This window comes from Mycetomoellerius zeteki, unplaced genomic scaffold, assembly GCF_001594055.1.
Source record: "Mycetomoellerius zeteki isolate Tzet28-1 unplaced genomic scaffold, Tzet1.0 scaffold145, whole genome shotgun sequence".
NCBI classification, from domain to species: domain Eukaryota; kingdom Metazoa; phylum Arthropoda; class Insecta; order Hymenoptera; family Formicidae; genus Mycetomoellerius; species Mycetomoellerius zeteki.
This window is the reverse complement of record NW_017256393.1, coordinates 1,338,149-1,362,697: the sequence shown is the minus strand read 5'-3', so window position 1 is coordinate 1,362,697 and position 24,549 is coordinate 1,338,149. Positions and strand designations below refer to the sequence as shown.

Genomic DNA, 24,549 nt, shown 5'->3' with positions numbered 1-24,549 from the left:
AAAATCTTCATTAAAAAGTTTATAAATAAAATAATTAAAATAATAAATTAAATATATTTTTTTCTTTTTTCGTGATTTCCTGCGAAACAAAGCAAAAAGAAGCATATGTCTATAGGACTTTTTTTCTTAGTTTTTTACTCCTCTACACGCTCCCGAAGTTTTGCCATTTAATTTGGAAACACCCTGTATATATACAATTGTATATTTTATACATATTCGAAACATTTGTGATTTATTTAAGTAACATTAAACAAATAACGTTAATTAATAATAATATTTTACATTAAATAAAACTATGGACATATGTATTGTGATTTTTAGATCCATCGCCTACAGACCTGATAATAAAATTTATGACCATTAATTCTGATCAAAAAGAAACAGAGCTGAAAGCAATTGATGTAGAATCAAATGATGTAAAGTCCAATGGTACAAACAAATGGACTCACAGAAATTTAGCATTAAAGATACTTTCTTTGAAAGTAGCGACTTACCTCAAATGGGATTTGGATGTATTAGAGAAGAAGCTACCTTTGCCAATACAGTTGACATTATTACAAGATCTGTTTTATATTACTGCAGACATTGCAGTAGAAATTCCTACAATTCCAGAATTTTTTATGGAAACAGCTTCTGACCAGCTTCTGTTTACATTGGTTTTATATCATAGATGGCATCTAAGAGCGATTATATGTAGAGCTCTCAGCAATAAACAACCAAAACAACAATTACTTCACATGTAAGTTTTACTTATTTTATAATGTATTATTGCAATACTTTGAAATGATTTTAATTGATTATGAGCTGTGAATAAAAAAATATTACTGCAAATCAGACCAGGTACTCAGGAATCAACCTATGTACCTCCTAGTATAGTAGATGATATTATTAGGAAATTGGAAGTGCACATACCAAGTAGTGTAAGTGCCCTAAACGATATTTTACAAATGACCGATATAAAGCCAAAGGTTCTGTCTTTTGATACTTTTCAAATGCTAACAGAGGATAGTACGGAGATCAAACAAAATTGGGAAAATATGTACTTGGTAAACATAGATGAGTTTAAATGTCAGGTACGAGAATTGCAAGAGCTGGATAATATTATCTTTGATATTGAGAAGAAATAATGAAGTGAGAGTTTGAAGTTGAAAGGAAATGAAATATATTAAATTATTTTTTAGATACATTATGATCTCGCAATGTTTCATTTATTGAGAGAAGAATGTCAAGAGGCCAAATGCCACATTAAACAGGCAAAAGAGCTGTACAATAATTTTAATTCGGCAGAAAAATTAACGTATTGTAAAGTGCAGAAAGAGTTTTTAGACGGCTGTTGTTTAGCATGCGAAGTACCGCTAGAAGAAGTCAAGCTTAGTCTTACGCAGCGTTTACACGCCTCTATCAAAGATCAATACACTGTAGGTATATTTTTATGCATTTATCATATTTTTATGCATTTATTATATTTTTGAATGTATATTCATAATACATGCAAAATCTGCAGAATATATTGCAGATTTTGCAAGCAGATAATGTTTTCAGAGAGATACCCCAGGTTTATAGAGATAATTTGGAGCTGGATGTGCAAGGCGGATTAGTTAATAGAAAATTTGTAGTCGCCCGCGATCTTTTGTTGCAAATAGAGTGCTTGAATCTGGTTAGAAAAATTCTTGACGACAATATAATCTTGGGTGACTATGTAACTGAAATTAAAGCAGCTGGTACGAAGGGTCTAGATGTTTTATTCTGGGTAAAATAGCTTTTATTTACACTTTTGAAAGCTTCTCAATTAGATTCTCTGATTACTGCCAAAATAATTTTATTTCTTTTAAATAGTTGAAAATAAAAGTGTCTGGATTTTCTTTTTATTATTCCGTAAAATAATTTTTCTTAACTTTTTTTAATATACGTTAATACTAATTATTCATACAATTTAATAAAATTTTTTCTAAATTATTAAATAACAAAAATGAATTATTAATCATATTTTGTTATATACTAGGCTTTAGATAATGTCCTGGAAAAAGCAACAATTATGGATAAAAAACGAATTTCATGTTACCTTCTTTATCTAATAAACACTGCTAATATAGAAGGACTTGCTCTAAAGCTATTCAACAATCCTTCCTATGCATCATTATTCGATGAAGAAGAACTCGCAGTCCTTCAGCAAGCAACTATTTCTGACGAGGTAGAAATACCAGACTTGTTACTACATAACGACTGGGGGATTCCATCGATATCATTTATACGTAAGCATAAACTATTACGAGAAAAATAAAAGAAAATATCATTAAAGATATTAAAATCTTAGTGTATATGGACTACAATTTTCTTTTTGTTAAAATTTATAGAAAAAGCAAGAATCGAAGTATTTGAATTGGAACAAAAGTTGATAGAGTCATATGATTCTCATGTAATTCGTGAAACGTTGATCCAGCTTGATGGAAAACATCGAATAAAACCGTTATGTTGGGAGTTACCCATTCCATTGCAGAGTGTGGTAATGACGTTTTCTAGAGGATTTCTCCAGGATTATTCATATGTTTTACTCGCGAAGAGTCGAGAATTGGTAACTTCCAAAAACTTTGATGGCGCTATAGAGCTTCTCAAGGTTTTGGATAAAGAACTGCAGGAACACGTAAAAAGCGGAGGCTCGTTGATCTTTAAGCTGTGCAAATTAGTGAATTGGGAATGCCTGCTTGTTGAGATATGGAAGTGTTTCCAAGCTTGGCCGACGACAAGTATCTGTACGTACATGGAGAATTAAGAAATATGAAAAAAACGGCGAATTTGTAACAATTTAATATTTTTTAGGTGATGTGCAAAGTATGATTGTACGGAGTAAACAATGTCTTGGTGCATTACAAGCGTCCGATCAACTAATTCCGCGACAAGAAGTAATAGAATACTGTACGGTTTTCCTCCTAAATATAGCTGAGTGGGAGTATCTTACTAGTTTAGAGAAGCGCTGGAATTACACTGAATTTGCAGCTGCTATTAGTAGCGTTTGCCAAGATATTGTTAAATACAAAGGAAACCGCAAATTTCCGCGAGACGCATGGGATATGAGTGAGTATTTTTGTTAAAGACACACACACACAAACACAGAATCTTTTTTTATAAATCTTTTTATATATTTTGAAATTTTTATTATTTATGTATTAAATTGATAATGTTAGATAAAGGAAATAATTTTCCTTCGTATGCAGTAAATAATCCAATTGTTTTATGCTCAAAAATAAGAAAATACATGATAAAATAAATTCTATCAAATAAAATCATATGTTCTTTTAGTCTTAGCAGCATTTGGTCCTACTAGAGATCAGTCACAGAAACGCAGCAGTAGTGGCAGTAACAGTGGAAGTTCTAGTTCAAGAGATGTTGCTGCTAGTATTACCCTTACACTTACTCGATTACGAGAACCTATGGTTCTCACTGTAGTAATATCATTATTAGCTCGTTTGCGCAACATTTTGCGTGATGAGTCGAGTCTGGAATTACACACGCAGTATTTATCTCTTTGGCCTGCCGGAGTACCAAAGTGCGTTTATTACAATATATTACATATTTATAGTAGTAGTTTTTAGAAAACTTGTATAATACATATTACATATTTTTATAGTAACAATTAAAAATATTAATGTTTAATATTACTAATGTATTTTGAATATTAATAGTATATTCAATATCTTAAATGATACCTATACAGAAATTAATATTTACAGTGCAAATTCGTATAACATCAGACATATTGGAGAATTATTATTCCAATTGTTGACGCAAGCTCTAAAGTATTATCCTTGTAATGTACCTTGGTTGAGGCTGATGGGTGATCTTAATTTTGGTATGTTTTACTTCATCAAATACAAATAAATACAATAATATAAATATTATTCATAATTAGGGCAACCAAAATATGTATAAGGCATTTATTTTTATTTCACTAATAAAGAAATAAACTAAATACAAATTTGTTTCATAAGAAATTATATGTATTAATATACTGTATGTACTCTTTTTTTTAGTTTTAAACTATTACGAAAGTGCAATGAGATATTATTTGGAGGCAATCATGATAGCCAGCGATTTATTTAGTCAACCCATCCCACGCACGCAGATAGATGATCTTGTTTATAGAAGGATGATCAAATGTTGCGCTCATTTACAATGTTACACTCAGGCGGCTGTATTGTGCCAATTTTTAGAGGAAGTAGATTATTCTTTAGCATTCAAAATGGCAGCCAGCGATCAAAAGAGCTGTGCCGCAGCTGATGCTATGGATGCATATTATCATTGTATTTGGGATACAACGATACTCGAGTATCTTATACAGTTGCACACGAAGCGTGGAGAGCATCACAGAAAGCAACTCGCGGTAAATAACTGAATCAAATCAATATTAAGTGTTACATATAAATTTATAATAGTGACATAATTATAAATAATAAATAATCGCTTTAAATAATTGGATATCACGATCAGTAGATCAATATATCCCTTTACAATTATTGTTCTCTATAAAAATTTTATTTTGCAGATCAAAGTCATCGGTTTGTTAGAATTAAATTCCAACAACAACGAAGAGATCCAAAGAGAAGCAGCTAATATTCGTAAAGCTAAATTTTTGAGAGCGCTGGCGAAACAATATGTTTATTAAAAGGATTATTCGAGATTTTTTTAAGAATTTACATTTATACATACTGGATAATATACTGCAATACGTATGTACATCCATATGCATTGTATATTTTTTACATGTAAGTGTTTGCTGTATTATAAAAAACGATGTATACAATAAATATAAATAATAAGTATAATAACGCCCGAATATTTGCTATGTAAAATAAATATTGTATGTTAGACTGATACATTATCTAGTTTGTTAGATCTAGATTGTTAGACATTTAAAATCAGTTTTTGCGATGTTAACACAATTTTTTAATTAATAAGTTTATAAATATTATAATTATAATTTATAAATATTTATAAATATCCATATTATTGGTGTTTTCGGTCCAACCGGGTTTGCACCAACCTGGGTTAAATTAATGGATGCATTCAGTACTACAACCGCTCACTGAGCGTTCAGTGAGCGCTTGCATCTTATTGGCATATTCTGTTAGAACTAAAAATATAGACCAAACAGATTATTGTAGATCCCGTATTATGTGGGGTCTACAATAGAGAAGTCATAGCGGTCGTAGTCTTAAGTCGTAGAAAATTAACCAATCACAATTAAATATGAGAAGAATAATCGATTCTGATTGATCAATTTTCTACGACTTAAGACCCTACGACTACTACGACTTCTATTGTAGACTTTAAGCTGGTTCTACATTACGTTGCGGTCCAATCAACGACAAGCTAGCTCGACTCTGATTGGACCGCAACGTAATGTAGAACCAGCTTAAAGTCTACAATAGAAGTCGTAGTAGTCGTAGGGTCTTAAGTCGTAGAAAATTGATCAATCAGAATCGATTATTCTTCTCATATTCGACTGTGATTGGTCAATTTCTTACGACTTAAGGCTTAAAACACCTATTGTAGATCCGGAGTAAAATGCAAGCGCTCACTGAGCGCTTATTGAGCGATTGTAGTACTAAATGCACCAATTGGGCTTTAGGGTCATGGCACACAAAAAAACTTAAGCAGTAAAATGTAAGCAGTAAGCGAATTGACCAATCACAGTAGAGTCCATAAGGCCGTAATATATGCAGTAGCGAATCCAACATGTTGATTTCCTTATTGCTTACGTCTTACTGCCTTAAGTTTTTTGTGTGCCAGGGCCCTTAGAATTGTTTTTATCTAGTCTGTTTACAATCGCATGAGCCGCATGGGATCCGTTCTATTTCTCTACGCGCATGGGGAAAAGGAACCGAGTTGATGCGCTGCGTTCTATATAGTCCATTTGTGAAACGGAACAAAACGGAACGCACCCCAAGAAGTTCGTTCTGTATAAACTGCATCGACAAGTCAATCTGATTTTTAAGCGAAATTTGATAACTGATTTCAAGGAGCAATATGAGTTTCGCCAATCTCGAGGAAAATGGGGTTAGTATAGCATGAAAAATATTAATAAATCAATAAAAAAAAATATTAATAAAAAATAGACACGAAAAATATTAATAAATTAGTATTTGCACACTTAGCGAAATACACCCTGTTCGAATGTATTGTCATCTTCATTTTCATTGCTCTTTCTACTACAAACAATAATATTCTTTTATAATTTTTAACTCTAATAACAGAATACTGACATTGAAGTCTTTCTCTTCTTCATTTTATTGGCCCTCGTTCTCGTGATCTCCCGTGGATGGGGTAAATTTGACCAGTCGTACCTGGTCGTACATACCTGTGCACAGTCAAAGTCGGCAACACTTTAAAAAAATTAACCGAGATGATAGAATACCTAAGCCGAAACAAAACATGTCCGCCTCGTCCGAGCGTTGAGACTTTTAAAGTTTAAAGTCGCTAGCGATTTGTCGTCAGTCGTGTCACATGAGGAGTAGGAAGCGACAGAAAAGCGACGGATATTTGTTGTTGGCGTCATTTTTTCCCCCACCTTTCTCAAGTCGCCAGCGATTTCTCGCTGCATGAGTTCACACCAATCGCTAACAGCGATCGACGTATCAAGCCGATCAAGTCAAGCTCGATTATTCGTGCATCGTGTGACGTGTATCCTGAAGACTAAAGACGCGACGTGTATTTTGTTAAGAGGTTATAGTCGTGATGGGTGCAGCGGAGAATTCCGTACGTTTCTTACTCATAACTGAAATCATTCTCATCTGAAATGTCATTTCACGAACGTAAAATTATGCGTGTATTGCGACGAAAATAAATTGTTGTGCCGAATCGCGCCATTATTCATTTCGCCGACAATAAGGTCGTTTCTTTTGTCACGTATGGTTGAATGTACTCCGGATAATTGAGATTATATTTTAACGGATCTCTCCTTAGCTGTACAATTGTTTCTAATGTATTTCAAATACATCATTCACAATTCGCAAATTTTTGTAATTCAAACGAAATTGTAATTTTTTAAATTGGAGCAAGATGTATATTCCAATTAAAAATTCTGTCTATAATTTTTATTACAATATAATTAACTTTTTTACAACTTTAATTTGTAATTTGTGTTTATATAAAATATGTTTTCTCTTATTAAAACAAAATAATAGGCATTTATTCTGCAGGTTATACAAATCAATAAGTGGGATGGCTCAGCCGTGAAAAATGCTTTGGACGATACAGTCAAGGAAGTACTCACCAAGAAATATAATTACATAGAAAATTTTTCTCTTCTTGATGGAAGACTGTTCCTCTGCGGAATTACTGTTACTATAGCTATCATAGCACTGTTATGTGATTACTTATATCCATTCCCTGCTTCCAAGCCTGTTTTAATAGCCTGTGTCTCCTTCTATTTTCTTTTAATGGGACTCTTGACATTGTATACGACATACAAAGAGAAAGGCATATTTATAGTTGCAATTCAAAGGTGAATTTATATATATATTTGCAGTCTATAATTTATGAAACTTCTTTGTATTTTTATTTCTATGATATTTTTATTTAAATCATTTGTTTTCTCTTTGCATTTTATATTTCACTCGTTTAAACTCATTTTTTAATATTAAAGTAGAAATTAAATTATATTTAATACTGAATAGAAATATAGATTTGTAGAATATTATGTACGATGTCATAATCTCTTCCACTTTCAGAGATCCAGCAGGTTTCAATCCCGACATGATTTGGGAGGCAAGTTCCTATTTAAAGAAATACGACGACAAGTACAATCTGATATTGTCAGTTAAGAGCACGTCAATGGGAATCTTCAATGAGACAAGTGTTACAAAATCCGTTGCAAATTTCATCGATGTTAATGGCGCAGTGATACCGGGATTACTAGAAGCTGTAGTGACGAACATGCATGACAGTCTGACATCACAACGAAAGGAGAAGTAGCAGTGTTCTGAGATAAAAAACAGAGATAAACTAAAATCATTGTAAGCTTTTTTAAAGTAATTAAGTTTTTTTCCCATGAAATTTTGTTGCGTCCAGTTTTTCGATCGTGTTTTGAAATATATGTAGTGCACATATCCAGTTCCTCATATAACGATGTAAATAACACAAAAATAAGAAGCTAAGCACTTTCATTCATATATTGTAATTATTATATTCAATATCTGAAATCAGAATGGACATTAAAAATCTTTTGCTAGATAAATAATTTATTACTTATCCTTATCTCATATATGTAGAGGTCTGATAAAATTATATTTATATTCGATATCAAAAAACTGGTTACATATATATGAATTAGAATTTTAATTTATGGAATTTTTATTTAAAAAATTTCTTATCAAGATATATTCTAATAGTTTTGACAAATTTTTGAGACTCGTAAGGTACAGATCAATATATTTTAATTTTTGCTCGATATTTTGAAACTTCCCTGAAAGATGGATTTCAAAATTCATGTTCTATATTGTTTTATATCTTCTATATACAATACATTTTCCTGAAGCACTGAAAATGCTACAGTGTACGTTACGTGCACTATAGATTTTTAGTACTGACAGTCAATTTTGGAACACAACCTAAGAAGAGGGAACTCTCTGCTGGCTCTCGCTGCGCGCTCGAATACCTGCACGACCCATGACATTCTCGAGGCTTAACTCGCAAAATATTTCGGATATCAGTCTAATATTTTAAAACAACATTCTCGGGGAGTGCTACTATTGATTAAGATAACTTTAGAAAAATCGATTTTTTTTACCCATAAATGAGATTCCTCCCTTAAGTAGTGATGGACTAATAGTGAAGGGATAATTAATAATTTGTAAAAAAAAAGCTATTGTATAAATACATGCAATTGTAAATCAATTGCATTTTTTTTATTGCGGTTCAATCAAGTTGTATTGAGGTGTAAATAATCAGGACCGTTACAGGCATTCTACAATAAGCCATTAGTCATAAATCAGAAGTTAGAAGCTGGAAATTGATCAGTCGTCAATTTTTAGCTTTTAACTTCTGATTTATAATTAATGGTTTATTGTAGAAAGCCCATCACTCCTGTCTAGAGTTTACTCTAGTAAGTCCGGATCTACAATAGGTGTTTTAAGACGTAAGCCGTAAGAAATTGACCAATTACAGTCGAATCCGAGGGGAATAATCGACTGTGATTCGCCCATTTCTTATGGCTTAAGGCTTAAAACCCTATTGTAGATCCGGGGTAAGAGTGAAGGCCATGGCACATAAAAAAAACTTAAGACTTCAACAGTAAGCGAATCGACCAATTACAATAGAGACCATAAGACCATAACGTAAGCAGTAGCGAATCCAACATGTTGATATCCTTACTGGCTTAAGTTTTTTTATGTGCCATGGTTTTTGAAATCGTTAAAATGAGCTAAGACACCGAGTGATGATTTTTTATTGGTTCCACCATATTCAGGGAACGAAAGCGCGTTTTCGGCCCGATCGGATTATAGGGTTTAGGGCTACCGCACACAAAATTCCATAACAGTGATCGTAAGATGTAAACTTAAGCCGATGAGCCAATCAAGATATTGCTTTAAGTCTACGTAATCTAACGGAAATGGAAATAATAGTAAACTTAGCCATAACCTCGCAATAAGGCGAATTTCAACCGGTTGAAACTCGCCTTATGGATAAGTTTACTGCTATTTCCATTTCCGTTAGATTACGTAGCTTAAAGCAATATCCTGATTGGCTCATCGGCTTAAGTTCACGTCTTAAGGTTACTGTTACCGAAATTTTGTCTGCCGCAGCCCTTACACCAACCTGGATTGGATTAATCTTTCCTATTGGTTGACGTTACACACTCTACCAATAGGAGAGCACAAAACGCCATTAATCCAACGCAGGTTGGTGCAAACCGGGCCGAAAACGCTATAAGGCAGAGTAAAATAGCTTGTTATTTTCTCATTCTATCTCATGTTCTCCATTAATGGCAGACGCGCACGCGCGCGAGACAGGTGTCCTAACTCTTCCTAGGGAACTCTACATCTTTCTACATCATGTTTTTCTGTACGGGTCCTAACATGGGACAGTAGAGTGTTCTAAATGTTTGTGCTGATTTGTTTTGAACTAAATTTTATCGACAAGTGAATAAAGTAAATTATTTCTTTTACAACTTTTGAAAATGACGACACTTAGACCCTTCACATGCAATGATTTGTTCAAATTTAATAACGTGTAAGTAATTTTGTCAAGTTCTTCTAACCTAATATTCAGTTGAATGATAATTTTTCATTGTTGTCAATTGTTATGATTATATATATCATTTTCAGGAATTTGGATCCCCTCACAGAAACAGTATCCTTTATTTTACTCGACAGAAAATTAATAACATATTATTAGCATGTATTTTATCATGAACCTGTAAAGTTATACTAATCATAATATAAACATTTAAATTTTTAAAAGATGATAAATCTCAGAGGAAAATTATTTTTAAATCTTTTCATTTATAATGAATAATTTTACTTAAAATTATTTTATAATAAAGTTTTCCAAAAAGCATTGTCTAATGGGAAACCAAAAAGTTTTTATGTTACAAATTATATTTTATTGATATATTAAAACTTTTCCATGTATATTCCTTGATCTTTTGCATTTCTATTTAGTACGGACTATCGTTTTATATGCATTATCTTTCACATTGGCCAGAATACATTCAAGTGGCAGAATCTCCAAGTGGTGAAATTATGGGTTATAGTAAGTTCATTTGTTTCCAATATATTCATGTGAATAAAGCAAGTTTTCATTATTTAAAGTTAACATTATTATTTGAAATCATCAAAGTCATGGGGAAGGCTGAAGGTCATGGAGAAAATTGGCATGGTCATGTAACAGCCCTCACAGTTTCTCCTGATTACAGAAGGTTGGGTCTTGCTGCAATGTTGATGAAATATCTTGAGGATGTATCAGAAAAGTAAATCATAATTTATTATACCTAATTAATGATCTTATCGATATCTTTTGTTACATACTATATATATTTTTATTTAAATCAGGAAACAGGCATATTTCGTGGATCTCTTCGTTAGAGTAAGCAACAAGGTGGCTATTACGATGTATCAACAATTAGGATACATTGTGTATAGGACAGTATTAGAATATTACAATGGAGATCCAGATGAAGATGCGTATGGTACAGAGTTTCTTAAGAAAATCTAAAATAAATCTATGTATGTGTGAGATATAATAGATATCATCTTATTTTTAGATATGAGAAAAGCCTTGTCAAAAGATGTAAAAAAGAAATCTATGATTCCATTAACACATCCTGTGAGACCAGAAGAGGTGGATTGAAGCGTTTGAACTTATTGTACTGTCACAAAAACTGAAAAGTAAATTATATACAAATTATAAAATTAACAAATATATAAGAGAGATGTTAAAAATTTATTATTGTTTATAATAGCTCTATGTCAAAACTTGTGGATGTCTTTTTTATCCTATCTTTTAAATGAATAGTTTGACAGTCACTATCGACGTCTGTAAAATTGTATTAATGTGCAGTTTATTTGTTTTTCTGTACAATAGTACACAATGTTTTCCACTTGTCTCGCTCCTTTTCCATATGAATAAATAATAAATATAAATGTAAGATGTGAGATAGGCTCGGTAGAATCCGATTCACATAGAGCTCGATTGTATAAATTGCTAGCTCTCTCTCTCTCTCTCTCTCTCTCTCTCTCTCTCTCTCTCTCTCTCTCTCTGTCTATTTTGATTCTACTATTTTTTAGAAACGCAAGTCTGTTCTGATGGTGATATTTACACGAATAAATGAGTAATACGCATACGATTCCTTCAACTATGTCATGATACAGAAGTGCTAATCACCCATGCACAATAGCATTCGATATATTATATAAAAAATTAAGGACAAAATGTCATTCTTGCATATCTTTGTACTGCTCTCAATAGTCTGAGGTTCGAATTATTCATACAAACATTCACAATATGCTAAATGAAGCTGAGTATACGCGCGCCTTAGTCCATCTAGATATTTAAAGGAGATCGCGAAGATCTGAGGGATTTTCAAGACGTCTTCCAGAGACCTTGCAGAGATCCTTCGAAAATCGAGACCCGCTAATTCCACTTGAGACAGACGCATAGTGGTGTAATTTCGAAAATTACAAAACCGTAGAAGTTTTGCACGTATTGCACGAAAGCCCTACTTTCAGCTCAATTTGTAACCGCTAGAAGGAAGACGTTTACTAGTTACGTAGGACACGTCAAACGCGAATACAAAACCTCTCTCTCTCTCTCACACTCACTCGCTTTCTGTGTATATATATATATATATATATATATATAGACAACATTATAATCGTTACGTATGTTTTAATACATAATGTTGCACACGTACTACGCGCGGGAACGTAACGTTAGTTATATTAAATAGTAAATTACGTTCCCAATTACATCTATTTGGTCGTGTACCTGTAAAAAGAAATCATATAATCGCTAATACCTTAAATAAATATCAGATATGAGACTAGTTGTTATCAAAGTTAATACGAGTATAGCGGATTTCTTCTTTATTTGTTGATCGATTTCATGAGTAGCCTCACATAAAAGAAGCAAATGATGTTCGAAAATGAGCAGAGAGAAAAGCAGTCTCTCTTTTTTGACAGTTTCATTCTCTCAATGAGACAGTTTTATTTTCAGGTCTATTTATTATCCTACAATACACACGATTGTTAAAATAAAATAATCTCTTTCTATATTGAATTATGCTTTCCTTCTTTGTTAAAATATCACAAAATCGAATTTAATTTCGAATAAATTCAAATTATGAAATATACAAAATTTCAATTAAATTTAAATTCTCACATGAGACGACTCCAATCTCTATTAGGGATGTTCGATCTTTGAGAAGATCAATCTTTTGAAAAAATCGAGTTTTTTAATCGATCTCCTTTGCAATTTTGTTGTAAATCGATCTCCAATTTTTCTCGATAGGAGTGCGTTCGAAAACACTATCCATATGCCTAATTACGCAATAAAACGTAAGCAGTAATACGAATTGGCCAATCATAGTAGAAACCTAAGATCTTAATTAAGTAGAAGCAAATCCAACCTGTTGATTTTAAAATTACTTAAGTTTCTCTGTGTGCCATGACTTTTATAACAACAGTAATTATAAAGTCCCTGCTAAATAAAACATTTTTTGCCAACTCTGATTTTACTGCATACATTTTTCTGGATCGATCTTCAAGAGATCAATCTTTTTAATACGATCTCTATGAACCGATCTAGGTTACTATGATCTGAGATCGATTCAAAGATCGATATTCAATATAAATCGTACATCTCTAATCTCTTAAATCTAAATCCTCAAAATTTTGATTTCAATTAAATCTATATAAATTTATTCTGATAAAATAAATTTATGTAAAATTGACTTTTTGTCTGATAAAAGTAGAAAAACTTTTTAATAAAATTTTAAAAAATTATGTTCCAGATTATGACAGCAATAACGTTTATATAGGCTCGGAAGTGTTCCGTTCAACATCAAAAATTGGGAAGGAACGTATCGCTGTGTCATTCGAGAGATATACTCCTAAACATTTAATAACTTTGATTAATATATACACGATACGATGTAAATACATCACTATTACGCAATATTTTACGCATTCTTTTTCGTTTCTGTTTTTAATTTGATATATAAATGCGTAGCAAAAGTCTCAGCTTATTACGTAGCCGCTGGATGAAACTATTCGATGTGTAATCGCGCATATTAAATTAGGCAGTGTTACAGATCGATTTCAGTGTTCGATTCGATTTCAGCCGCTCTTTAATCACCAGCATGGTCGTTCGTGGTTAGCTCTTATGCTTATTATTAAATATTTACACAGATACATTCTTATAAGCGTCGATAATTTACATGCACATACGACATAAACATGATTCGAACAGGTTTGAGACTTCAAAAAAAAAAAAAAAAAAAAACCGCACCGCACATCGCAGTGTACGATACTAATACTGCACTGTTACGCTGCTTTTATGATACAAACGACAAACAAAATATTCATCGTAATCAGATCTTGGCGCGAATCCAAGAAATATATCTCATTGTCTTTCGAAAAAATGAACGTGATGCGACATTTTAAGGTCTTTGGTGATCTGGCGTGGATTTCAATATATCAGGTTGAGTTGGAAGACAGCTTGAACCTGCAAAAATAAAATTCATTAAACATTGTTTTTGTGAAATATTAATTAGAGTTAATTGTTGATTAATAATATATATAATCATTGCTTTATTAGACAAAAACTAGTTAAAGATCTATTAATTTTAATAATCTTTTAATTTGTTGTTTGTCTATCAATGTCAATTAATTCTGAGAAAAGATCGATCATCAACATTCATGATACAAGAAACAGTTAATTAAAAGTGACTATTCTAAATCAATGCTTACAGTAATTTTGTTCTTTTGTTTATCAATCTTCGAAACAATCTTATACAATTATAATTTTATATAACATGTTTAGAAATCTCTTTTCTTTTTACCGACCAGTCGCAGGTCTCAGAGTGGATTTGATGGACCGATGTGATCCATTGCGTGTTAGAGTATTCATTTGTGGAGTGCCCGGTAATGCGTGGCCTAGCGCGTTCATATAATCGGCGATCAATAATGTTATTTCCAAAATCTATAAAGAATAGATAAAATAAATATTTTTCTAAATTACTAACTTTCCACGAGACGTTAGTCTACTATACACACTTTGGGTTTAGAGAGTGCGAACAACAATTTCTGTTCAGCTGCACCCTCGTCTGGGCAAGCGACGAGCATAAAATCATCTAAACAACCACCGAACGTTACTATGTTCGCATAATTATACCGGCACATAACAGCCATTGTTTGTAATTCAAGCAACGTTACACTGTCCTCGGAAACCGCTATCCAAACCGTCACAGGATCGCCTTGCTTCAACTATAAAGAAAATTATTTAAATAAAATTAAATCACATCCATATATAATATATGTATGAAATATATTTTAATCTATCATCATATAGTTAATTTATTATTAATCTTGTTCCTACTCATAAAATATTTGCAATAGCATCATTATACCTTTGCTTGATACAGGGTAGCTCCGAAAAAAGGCCACTTTCTGGTGCATGTGAGATATATACGAACACAATCCAATACGCTACGTCCTTTTAAAGCGATCCACTTTTCCTGTAACTTCTCCTGCAATTCCCTGATGGAATCAAAATAATTTGTTATAAAACAGCAAAAAATGTATAATTTAACGTAAAAATAAATATTCTCTTGATATATATATTTTTTAATTGAGTTTAGCGATCATTCACCTTAATTGATCAGCGGTAATGTTGGCTCGATAGCGTAATGGATAAAATTTATCCAGAGTTTGGAGTACGAGATGATGTGGATTGCTTCCAGGGCCGCTTCCACGTGCTTTATCATTGTTGTATTCTCCAAAATCAATCTGTGAAATTGATTAAATTATCATATAGAGTAATGAATCGATTCAATTATCCTTTACTTTAATTATTTACAATAATAAATTTTACAAGTCTAATACATTTACAATAATAAATATAATAAATTATTATAATAATAAAATACATGTGTCTACAAAATTATTTAAAATATATTTTAAAAAACATGAAATACCTAACTAATATAAATTGTACCTGTGCCATTAATGATGCTAGTTCAAAAGCGAGTTCACGATTTAGCGGAAATTTTCCTTGCACAACTTGTTGATTCACTTGATAACACAATAAGAGCCTCTCTTTGTCCGTTTCCATTTTAGCAGCTTGCCGCCAGTAGCAACGAGATTTGTATGTCAATTGTATCACTCTAGTATTCTCAAACTTTCCCGAACCTTTCTCTCGTAACGCTGTCTCCCACTTTGAGATAATGTCACACAGCTGAAGCATAGTTTGTATTAAGTTTTAAATGCTGAAGTAAGATAACAAGTTTTTATTCTATTTAAAATTGTCAATTTTATAGGTTTCGTTAGAAATGCAATATAAATTTTACCAATCCCATTGATATATATTTTATATATTTGATAAAGATTTGGTATCTTTTTTACATGAATGGTCTCGAATGATAATAAATAATTTGATGTGAAAAGATGATTTCAATTTTTACAAACCTTCGCTTCTGGGTCGATAAAATGTTCCAGATCTTTTTCGATCGGATCATCGCTGAATAGCGTGAAACCGGATTGATGAACGTCCCTACAGCCGATTTCTTGATTGAGAGTATTCAGAAATTCCTCAATCGTAGTACTGCCGTCAAAACTCACAACCTGATAGGTGCCATTCAGAAAATGAACTGGTATGGCATGCGGTAATGAATGATGGTATGGATTTTTCATAAGTATTGAAAGTACTTCCATCCTCGACGGTTTTACTTCTCTACTACCGTTCTGCAATGTCCTCTCCAGGGCTCTCTCACAGTAAGCCGCATATTTGCCGCATTCCGTTCTAGTATAATACAATGCAATGTGATGCAAGATGAATCAATAGTAACAAAAATTAAAATTGGATCTGTCATTGCAGAAAAGACGTGTTTTTTTGTGACTTCAACTGATTAAACCAATTAAGATAGATTCATTTATCGCTAAGATAAACATTATACCATCAAAATAGTTTTAGCAATGCATAGAAAAATACTTTTTGAATTCTGAGTTTTAGATTAAGTAAGACCCGTAATAAGACTTTTATATTTGCGGAAATGGATAACTCATAAAAAATTACCCAACCTATATTTGCAAAAAATAAACTGCAAGAAATATAATTGTTAAAATTCACGAGTCTTGCAAACTCAGCCTTATCTCTTAAAGATCTAATATTTTTGTTTTTATTGGAAAGAACTGCATTAAAATTTCTCGTTAAAATTCCGGAATTGATTTTAAAATTTATTTTTACATTTACATTATATAGGAGAAAAGGTGGTAATAATGCTCTGCTGCTAATGAAGATCCTACTTAAAATTCTGTTATAATTAATACTATTTCTTACAAGTTTTTAACTTGTTTTTAAATAGGTATTTTTTAAAGTTGTGAAACAATTGCCGCTACGATTGGCGCGACCTTTTTGATTAATTGTTTATCTATTACGAGGTACATACTATATACATCAAAGTTTTTTCGTATAATTTTCAATGTCTCTTAAGTTTAAAATGATTTATTATAAAATTGGTAAGTAACAAGTGTGTTTTACACCCTAAATTAATTCTTAACATGCTGTTCTTTTATTATGAAAAGATAAAATTTGAAAAACTATATCTTCGCTGAGACATAATTAAATGTAAATTTTATCAATGTTTTTATATTGAGACTTCCAACAAGTAGACCCTGGGATTTTTAACAAAAAATGTTGCAGATAGTTATTTTTCATTAAAAATCTTCCTAAAAGTATCTGCGAGAAAGAAGTGCTCATGGTAAACATTCAAGAGGACAGGATCAACGCAAGAGTATTATTAAAGAAACTTCTGAATATAATATCTTAATACATTCAAAAGTTTTTAGAAATTCAAGCTATTTGGACTTCATAGGAAGTTTAAATAGACCTGAAAAATCTAGATTCTCTTCTTCTCTCTATAAAAATACAGATTGCTCACTTTATCATCACACTTTGATAGTCACATCATAGTGTTCCTTTTCATTTACATAATTTTTCTTATTTTGTGAACTGTCTTAATTATTTCAAGTGTGTTTAAAGTAAACTTAGATTAATAAATTACTGTTTGCAATATCATTGACTTAAATATAACTAAAAAATTAAAAAATTACAAAAAAGATGAGAGTCCATGTTACCATCTTTTCCTCTAGAATAAATCAGAGCGCAAATGTTAGAAACTGTTCTCCTTCTTATAAAAGATTTTTCTTCCTCTTTCCTCATGAAATGATTTGAGAACTTTTTTTCACGTTTCTCTCTGCAATGATCGATCCATTTTCCGATCGACTCACTTGCTGTCGGCGTTTCTCTGCAGGTGCAGTTTCAGGTACCATAGTAGCCGATTATTTTTGGGTAGGAAGAGGGAAACGGCGAGCGCCAGGAGCTGCCATCCCTGGATAAGCACATACTGCGCGGGATTAGTTTTGCAGTCCAAGATAGTGGAGGTCGAGTGGCCCTGCGTGAGCGGAGGACTGTGAGAAGTCGAGGCCGTTGATTGCGCGTCCGCATTTTCACCGCTGCCATTTGCCGCGGGACTTTGCGTATCGCAGGTGAAGAGCGATTGCGTGGCGCAGAGAAGGAGCTGCTGCAATGGTATGCTGGCATACTACTACGTCCCGACATATATCTCAGCCAATCCTAGTATACTACTTCTCGTCAAAGGGTAAACGCGACACATTTTACACGAGTGACGAAACATCTTGATATTTGTATTATGCCATTTCATTTATCTCTTCAACTTTTTATTATTATTATTTTAATTTATTATTTTGTAGATGGATATTCATTCTCCATATGTATGCATACATAATATTTCGATCGTGAATATGTACATTTTGCAAAAAAACAGCGGGTTAAAAGAATGGGGGATTAATTCTGCCAAATCAAATTTCTGCCCTTCGAGAGAAAGCAAGGATTAATTTAAAGATTCTTAGTTTCTATTGCATTCTATATATATTCTACTCCTTTCTATTCTTATTATATGTGCGTTACTTGTGTTACGCACAAGTGATTGAACAAATAATCTTTCTAAATAAAATTTTCAGTGCAATAGTGATTTTATCTTTTTAAGAACTTGAAAAAATTTGTATTTATATATAATTTTTTCAAATTCCTAATATCGATTTTTTTCATTTATTTTTGTGGAATAAAATGTAACAATACAATTTAAGTGCACACAATGTGGAAAGACAATTGCTTCAATTTTTCACTAAGTGGTTCTTTTTAAAGAATCACTTTTTAAAGTAAAATAACATTTACGAATTAATAAGAGTAAAATAAATGAAAACAAATAGAAAGCAAAAGAAAAAATAATCTTGAAAATCGCCCCATGATCTCGAAAATTAGAAATTTGTAATTTTGGAGAACAAATCTCAGTTGATTTCCTTTAATTAACTGATTTTTCACACGACATGTAGACCTCTTTTTCTTTTAAAAATTGGCAATACTAGAAAGTAGAATTAATTGAATTAATTGTGTTTCGGTAGTAGTTAGTTAGTAGATAAGCACGAGAAATCGAAATTTCACCGCACAACTCTACGTGTTAATCGAATAAAAACGCGTACTCGGTATAAACCCTTTAAAATTGCATGAAAATTAAAATGTGTCAATGAGAAAAGCTCTTAGGCCGCGTGAATCTACCGTACCAATTGTAAAGCGTTACGTTTACGTTCGTTGACACTACATGAGACGACTGAAGCTCTTTTTCTTCACAAATTTGTGTCTTGTGATGCAAAATTCGGAACAACACTGTCCATATATATACGATATCTTTTTTTTGTTAAGAGAAAGAAGGATAGATAGAAAAGGAGAAAGGAAAGGATAGCAAAGAGGAAAAAGAGGAAAAAGAAACAAAACAAAGAATCCAAAGTTGTCTATGAGATATCTAAAAGATAACTTTGAAGTGATTTATTTGAACCACTTTTTAGATATTTTTATATCTTTGTGACATCTTTTGGAGATTTGTATTGTTTGGAAAAGGTGTATGTAAAGGATTATAACTTTTATTTGTTAAAATAATCTAATATATATTCCGGCAATAAGAATCTAAATCTCTAAGCAGCATTCAAACAGAGAATATCCAAGTAACTATATATTGCAGCTATTATAAAAAAAGGAACTCGTGTGAAAAATTAGAAAAAAAGAATTTAAAAATGTTTCTTTCTGTGTGTGTCCTCATGTACACCAACATACCATTCTGCAAGTGTGTGTGTGTGGCGCGGAACGTATTTTGACAGATTTCTTATATATTTAGAAAAAAATATTGTTTTATATAACGTACATCAGATTTGACAGACGTGATCAATAGACATTCACATTGATTATAATACTATGATAATCGTCGAAATATGTTCAGCTCACATGATGGGCGTTAGGGTAATTTGATCGGGTATGATGTATAAATATTAAAATATATGATAAAAAGTAAATGAAACTTAACACCATCGTGATGCCTGAATTATAAACGCATGCGATTGAAATAGAGTGAGAATCTAAAAGACAGCACACTTAAAGCGGCAAATTAGAATTAAATGTGTGAATGATTGTTAAAACTAAAATATAGTCATTGAACTTGGTCAAGTATTGTGGCAATAAGCGGCGTATTTTTGTCGCTAAGTATTATCGAGTGCTATATTTTTAGTTAAACCATTCTAAACCACTACTTAGTGTCCACGCCTGGAAGGATTATTTGTAATACTTGACTAAGCATACCCAGTGTACCATTTTCCGCGTTGAAAGAAATATCGTTCAAATGATCGATATTGAAAATATGATCAATGACGTGTGTGAGATATAGATGAGATCTATCAGAGATAAAAAAAAACAGACGATTGATGAGTATCGTTTTAACTTCAAAAATGGTACAGGATGGTTGAATGTTGTTTTTGTTAAACAATAAGCAGGACTTACAACGCGCGCAGTACCCAGTGACACAAGTCTGGCGGCCTTTTTTACCTGTACGCCCAAACGGTGTTGGGTGTGACGACTTGTCTGCTTTACCAGTGCGCATATAAATTCAGATTGAAGTTCAGGCTGGTCTAGGCATTGTTGTAATGCGTTTTGCGCTAGAACCACATGGTAGTCGATACCTGCTTGTTCTACTGCCACCGACATAAACAGCTGACAGGCCTGTACGATTAGACGTGTGTTAATTATTTTAGTGATACATTAAGCTTGTTCCTTTTAGCCACGCCTTGCTATACACTTTTCTGCATTTAACATAAAATAAAAATATATTTCGACATATAAATGGAAAGAGAAAAAAACTGAAAAGTGTAGAAAATGTAGCTAAGAAGAACTAGATTTCATTATAAATGTTAATGATAATTAATATAAAGATTATTTATATAAAAAATTGAATTGAAACTTGTAAATTTGAAAATACCGTATTTAAAATGAGATAAATATATCTATGTTTTGAGAATAAAAGGACAGAAAAGAAAAAAATATATAGAAACCATAGTTCTAGAAGCATTGCAAGACTTATAATATATTAGAATATTGGAAATAATTAGAACTGTTATTTCTATCGAGAGAAAAATGTTGAAAATTTGGCATAAATCGCAAGTAAAGCAATCGCGAAAAAATCGACGAGGGAACGTATCAACCTTAAAGAGCTTTATGGCTTCAGTTTGCAAAGATTCAGAGGTCAAGCTCGTCAGCGGGCTCGTGATACTCTCTTTCGTGTGTAGCAGTAGGGGATGCCGCCATAGCACACAGCTGGGATCACCGTCAGTTTCCATTAGTCTTTGCACTAGTTGCTCGTATTGTGTGCCCGCACTCGGTCCACCACCCGACACCACTGTCAAGTGATAGAGCCAATTGTCCTTGTCCTGTTTATGTGGCATCAGTAAATAAGTTGGACCTTGATGCGTCGGAAAGATACCAATTGTTCTTTCGTGTGGGCACTCGGCGTCTCTCTCTTCGCTATCGCTATCCGAAACATGTTCCACCTCCTCCACTCGAGCATCCCTCATATTGATTTGGCCAATAGGATTCTAATGATTCAAAGAATTGATTGAATACATTTTATATGTAAATACATTTTTTTATGAGCATGAAATACGTACTAAATGTTCAAGAAACACAACTGTTATTACAATTGTTATTGAGCTACAAGTAACTGGCTAAATGAAAAGTGATCAGCAAATATTCTCCTGAACTTTATAAGATACTAAGTTTAAAATTGCAGTTAATAATTTATCTTATCTTGTTTAAATTTTTAATCATGATAATAAAAAAAATTTGCTAATTATACAATCGTTGTGTCTCGAGAATGTATCTAATAACAATTTTGTTTATATTCATGTTTATTTGTATATATACTGACCGTATCACTGGGGCACTTAAAGTAAAGGAACATCTTGCCGATGAGCACACACCAACACTTCTTCGCATGGCCATTTTTCACCTTCGTCAACCAACCCTGTATCGTTGGTTTATTATCTTCCCTGCTGAGCAAGAGTTTTGTTGCGTTTCGCCTCTGCACGTTTTGCAGCACTCTTATCCAGTCTTCCATTGTTGCGATGCAGTCTGCAGTCAAGTAATAGGTCTTCTTACCTGTAGCTATTTCAAAAGTGGCAGCTCCTTCAGCTCTATTGATCCTGGAAGAAATATAAAAATATAAATATCAAACTATGGATTTTTTCAAAAGAAACAAAAATTAAATATACTCAAATATAATGCTTTCCTAAGATGTTAAAAATATTTTTAAATATTGATAATCTTTTATGTTACAATCTATTTATTTGAGCAATTTTTTTTTCAGTGACATATAAATTCATCTTAAGCTACTTTTATCGCATACCTGCACACTTCGTCCAAGATTATTTGGCCTTGAGGTTTCCGGTTGACATCATTTTGACTCTTCCAGTATGTTAATACACCGTTTTTCAGTACAAACCATCGTTTCCGCCAAGTTTTTAACTTGCCGCCTAATTTCGCTAGATGACCTGTTTTTTCCAGCGATTCCTGTCTCTTTGGACTTTCGCCAGAAACGCGCATTAGAAGGCTAGGCATACTAGATTCTAGAGATGTCGAACTTAATGCATCGGGAGGTATTGCATAATCCTCGGATAAACCTGACTCGAGAGAAGTATCTGTAAACCAAATGAACTTAAAGTTGTTGGATATCTTGTACGTGAATTTCAAAGCATTCGCTTTCTCTTGATGCTTGATTAATAAATAATTATTTTCTTTTGCGTCTCTCTTTTAACTTCTTTTTCGATGTGCAAGATATTATCGAAATAATTATAATAACATTTTTGATTTACGTGATACATTTCTCAATAAAAATATTGCTTTATTATAATTTATTATAGTATGCTGATTTTTCCTTGGAAAATGGATGGATGTTTTAAAAATAGTAAAAAAATCATAAAAAATGTTATTAAAATTTTATTATAAAATGGACAGGTAGAAAGAAAATCATATTAATTAAACTCACCACGTTTTACGCTTTTACTAGGGGACCCGCTAGAGCTTCTTTTTGCGGGACTGAGGCTACTGGTTGTTTTAATACTTTTTGAGGGACTGCTTCCGCTACCGAGGGAGGAATCCGTATTGTCGGACGAGCTATTGGTAATTCTAGTATTAGTTTCAGTTTGATTCGGATGTTCCTCGCCGTCCGAACTATCATCAGAGCTATCGCCGAAAGGCATAGATCTGATTTGACTGGCACGTCCTAAAAAATATATGCTCAATAAAGACAAATATTACAAATTTATACAACTTATTATACAACTAATTATTATTTATATTAATAAATGTGATTTTTATCACATTTTTGTTAAACTTGCTTGTATTTTCCTCTCTCATGCTAACTCCTAAAAGTTAATTAATATTTTTGTAATCTACCTTTGACAGTAGCATATACTGGAACAGAAATATCGCAGTAGCCTTGAGAGTTGTGCGCTGTCAAGTTGTGTCCTGTGGCCTGAGAATGCTTCGACGAACTCGTCGTGGTGGTCATCGTGGAGGGTGCGGATTCTTCGTTTGTTGGTGGACCGATGCCAAGGCCACCGTCCGCTACCTATAAATAGTTATCGAGGCTTAGTTATTTCAGAAATTAATATGGGATACTTATACAAAAAAATTAGATTATTTTAAATTAGTTTCAATAAACTAATTTGGTAATCTACGGTTTTCACTTCATTTATACACATGTTTGAAAAACTAAAATTATCATTACTTGATATATTTTTGCCTCCCAGCTAGGAAACCTATGTAATGGCGGAGTTGGCGGACGAGGACCTTGTCCGCCTCCTTGCAGCCAGTTCATGCCTTCCCGGCTGGGTGTATATATCTCAGCATAGTCGTGCACCGCTTCCGAGCTTCCGCTGTCTCGGCTGGCCTCCGAAACACCAGACATATTTGGCAACATCACCAGGTTCTCCACCGCTGCGGCTAGCTCCTCGGACAGTAAACTAAGAGAGAATAAAGAGAAGCGGCAAGTATAAAGCACAGAATCAATTCAATTACCTTCTGTGTAGAGTGTATGTATGTGCATGACCGCGTTTTTAAATTCTACACTGTTCGTTAAATTAAAAGCACGTAAATTTAATTCAAAATTTTATAAAACATTACATTATGACGTAAATATAATAAACATATAAATATAACAAATATGATAAATAAAACACATGTAATAATAAAAGTATAAGAGGGTGGGACGACGGATCCCCTCAGGAAGTCCCAGGACGTTACAGGGTACCACATTTCGAAAATTCGGGCGCCGCTATCACGTCGTGAGGCCTCCCAAGGAGAATCGAGATACGAGAGGCGAATACATTTAATGTGCTCGTAAAAGTAGCGAGAGAAGTGTTTAGTCTCGAAAGAATT

General features: G+C 32.7%; 4 protein-coding genes across 8 annotated transcripts in view; 3 read left to right on the top strand and 1 right to left on the bottom strand.

The window, feature by feature from the left end:
- IntS8 (integrator complex subunit 8) overlaps window positions 1-4,660 on the top strand; it is a 6,825-nt gene extending 2,165 nt beyond the window's left edge. Inside the window, exons 2-12 of the mRNA XM_018462502.1 lie at window positions 322-739; window positions 836-1,073; window positions 1,182-1,418; window positions 1,505-1,750; window positions 2,003-2,252; window positions 2,355-2,750; window positions 2,818-3,072; window positions 3,298-3,544; window positions 3,729-3,847; window positions 4,029-4,378; window positions 4,541-4,660. Of these exons, the coding sequence (XP_018318004.1) occupies window positions 322-739; window positions 836-1,073; window positions 1,182-1,418; window positions 1,505-1,750; window positions 2,003-2,252; window positions 2,355-2,750; window positions 2,818-3,072; window positions 3,298-3,544; window positions 3,729-3,847; window positions 4,029-4,378; window positions 4,541-4,660 (2,876 nt within the window). The remainder of the gene's footprint in view (window positions 1-321; window positions 740-835; window positions 1,074-1,181; window positions 1,419-1,504; window positions 1,751-2,002; window positions 2,253-2,354; window positions 2,751-2,817; window positions 3,073-3,297; window positions 3,545-3,728; window positions 3,848-4,028; window positions 4,379-4,540) is intronic.
- A 1,731-nt stretch (window positions 4,661-6,391) lies between these two features.
- Window positions 6,392-8,173, top strand: Spase25 (Signal peptidase complex subunit Spase25). Its single transcript, XM_018462548.1, has 3 exons — window positions 6,392-6,753; window positions 7,197-7,501; window positions 7,728-8,173. The coding sequence occupies exons 1-3, from the start codon at window positions 6,733-6,735 to the stop codon at window positions 7,969-7,971; spliced, it is 570 nt and encodes a 189-aa protein (XP_018318050.1). The 5' UTR covers window positions 6,392-6,732; the 3' UTR covers window positions 7,972-8,173.
- A 1,868-nt stretch (window positions 8,174-10,041) lies between these two features.
- Naa20A (N-alpha-acetyltransferase 20 A) lies at window positions 10,042-13,584 on the top strand. Of its 2 annotated transcripts, XM_018462636.1 has the most exons (7): window positions 10,042-10,227; window positions 10,323-10,347; window positions 10,659-10,749; window positions 10,837-10,966; window positions 11,049-11,185; window positions 11,261-11,384; window positions 13,508-13,584. In XM_018462636.1, the coding sequence occupies exons 1-6, from the start codon at window positions 10,175-10,177 to the stop codon at window positions 11,344-11,346; spliced, it is 522 nt and encodes a 173-aa protein (XP_018318138.1). In that variant the 5' UTR covers window positions 10,042-10,174; the 3' UTR covers window positions 11,347-11,384; window positions 13,508-13,584. The 2 variants fall into 2 exon arrangements, with proteins under 2 accessions (XP_018318138.1, XP_018318137.1); XM_018462635.1 differs by lacking the exon at window positions 13,508-13,584 and having other exon boundaries at window positions 11,261-11,423.
- Window positions 13,585-14,137: 553 nt separating this feature from the next.
- LOC108732033 (uncharacterized protein CG43867) overlaps window positions 14,138-24,549 on the bottom strand; it is a 66,988-nt gene continuing 56,576 nt past the window's right edge. For 3 of the 4 annotated variants that reach the window (XM_018462632.1, XM_018462634.1, XM_018462633.1), the window contains 15 exons: window positions 23,900-24,134; window positions 23,566-23,740; window positions 23,156-23,392; window positions 22,517-22,808; window positions 22,040-22,313; window positions 21,318-21,707; window positions 20,665-20,838; window positions 18,003-18,295; window positions 16,182-16,515; window positions 15,712-15,951; window positions 15,367-15,503; window positions 15,125-15,254; window positions 14,772-14,981; window positions 14,562-14,697; window positions 14,138-14,220 (listed from right to left, as the gene is read on the bottom strand). In XM_018462632.1, coding sequence (XP_018318134.1) covers window positions 14,156-14,220; window positions 14,562-14,697; window positions 14,772-14,981; window positions 15,125-15,254; window positions 15,367-15,503; window positions 15,712-15,951; window positions 16,182-16,515; window positions 18,003-18,295; window positions 20,665-20,838; window positions 21,318-21,707; window positions 22,040-22,313; window positions 22,517-22,808; window positions 23,156-23,392; window positions 23,566-23,740; window positions 23,900-24,134 — 3,322 coding nt within the window. In that variant the 3' untranslated portion in view covers window positions 14,138-14,155. The remainder of the gene's footprint in view (window positions 14,221-14,561; window positions 14,698-14,771; window positions 14,982-15,124; window positions 15,255-15,366; window positions 15,504-15,711; window positions 15,952-16,181; window positions 16,516-18,002; window positions 18,296-20,664; window positions 20,839-21,317; window positions 21,708-22,039; window positions 22,314-22,516; window positions 22,809-23,155; window positions 23,393-23,565; window positions 23,741-23,899; window positions 24,135-24,549) is intronic. The other variant, XM_018462630.1, reaches the window with a different exon arrangement.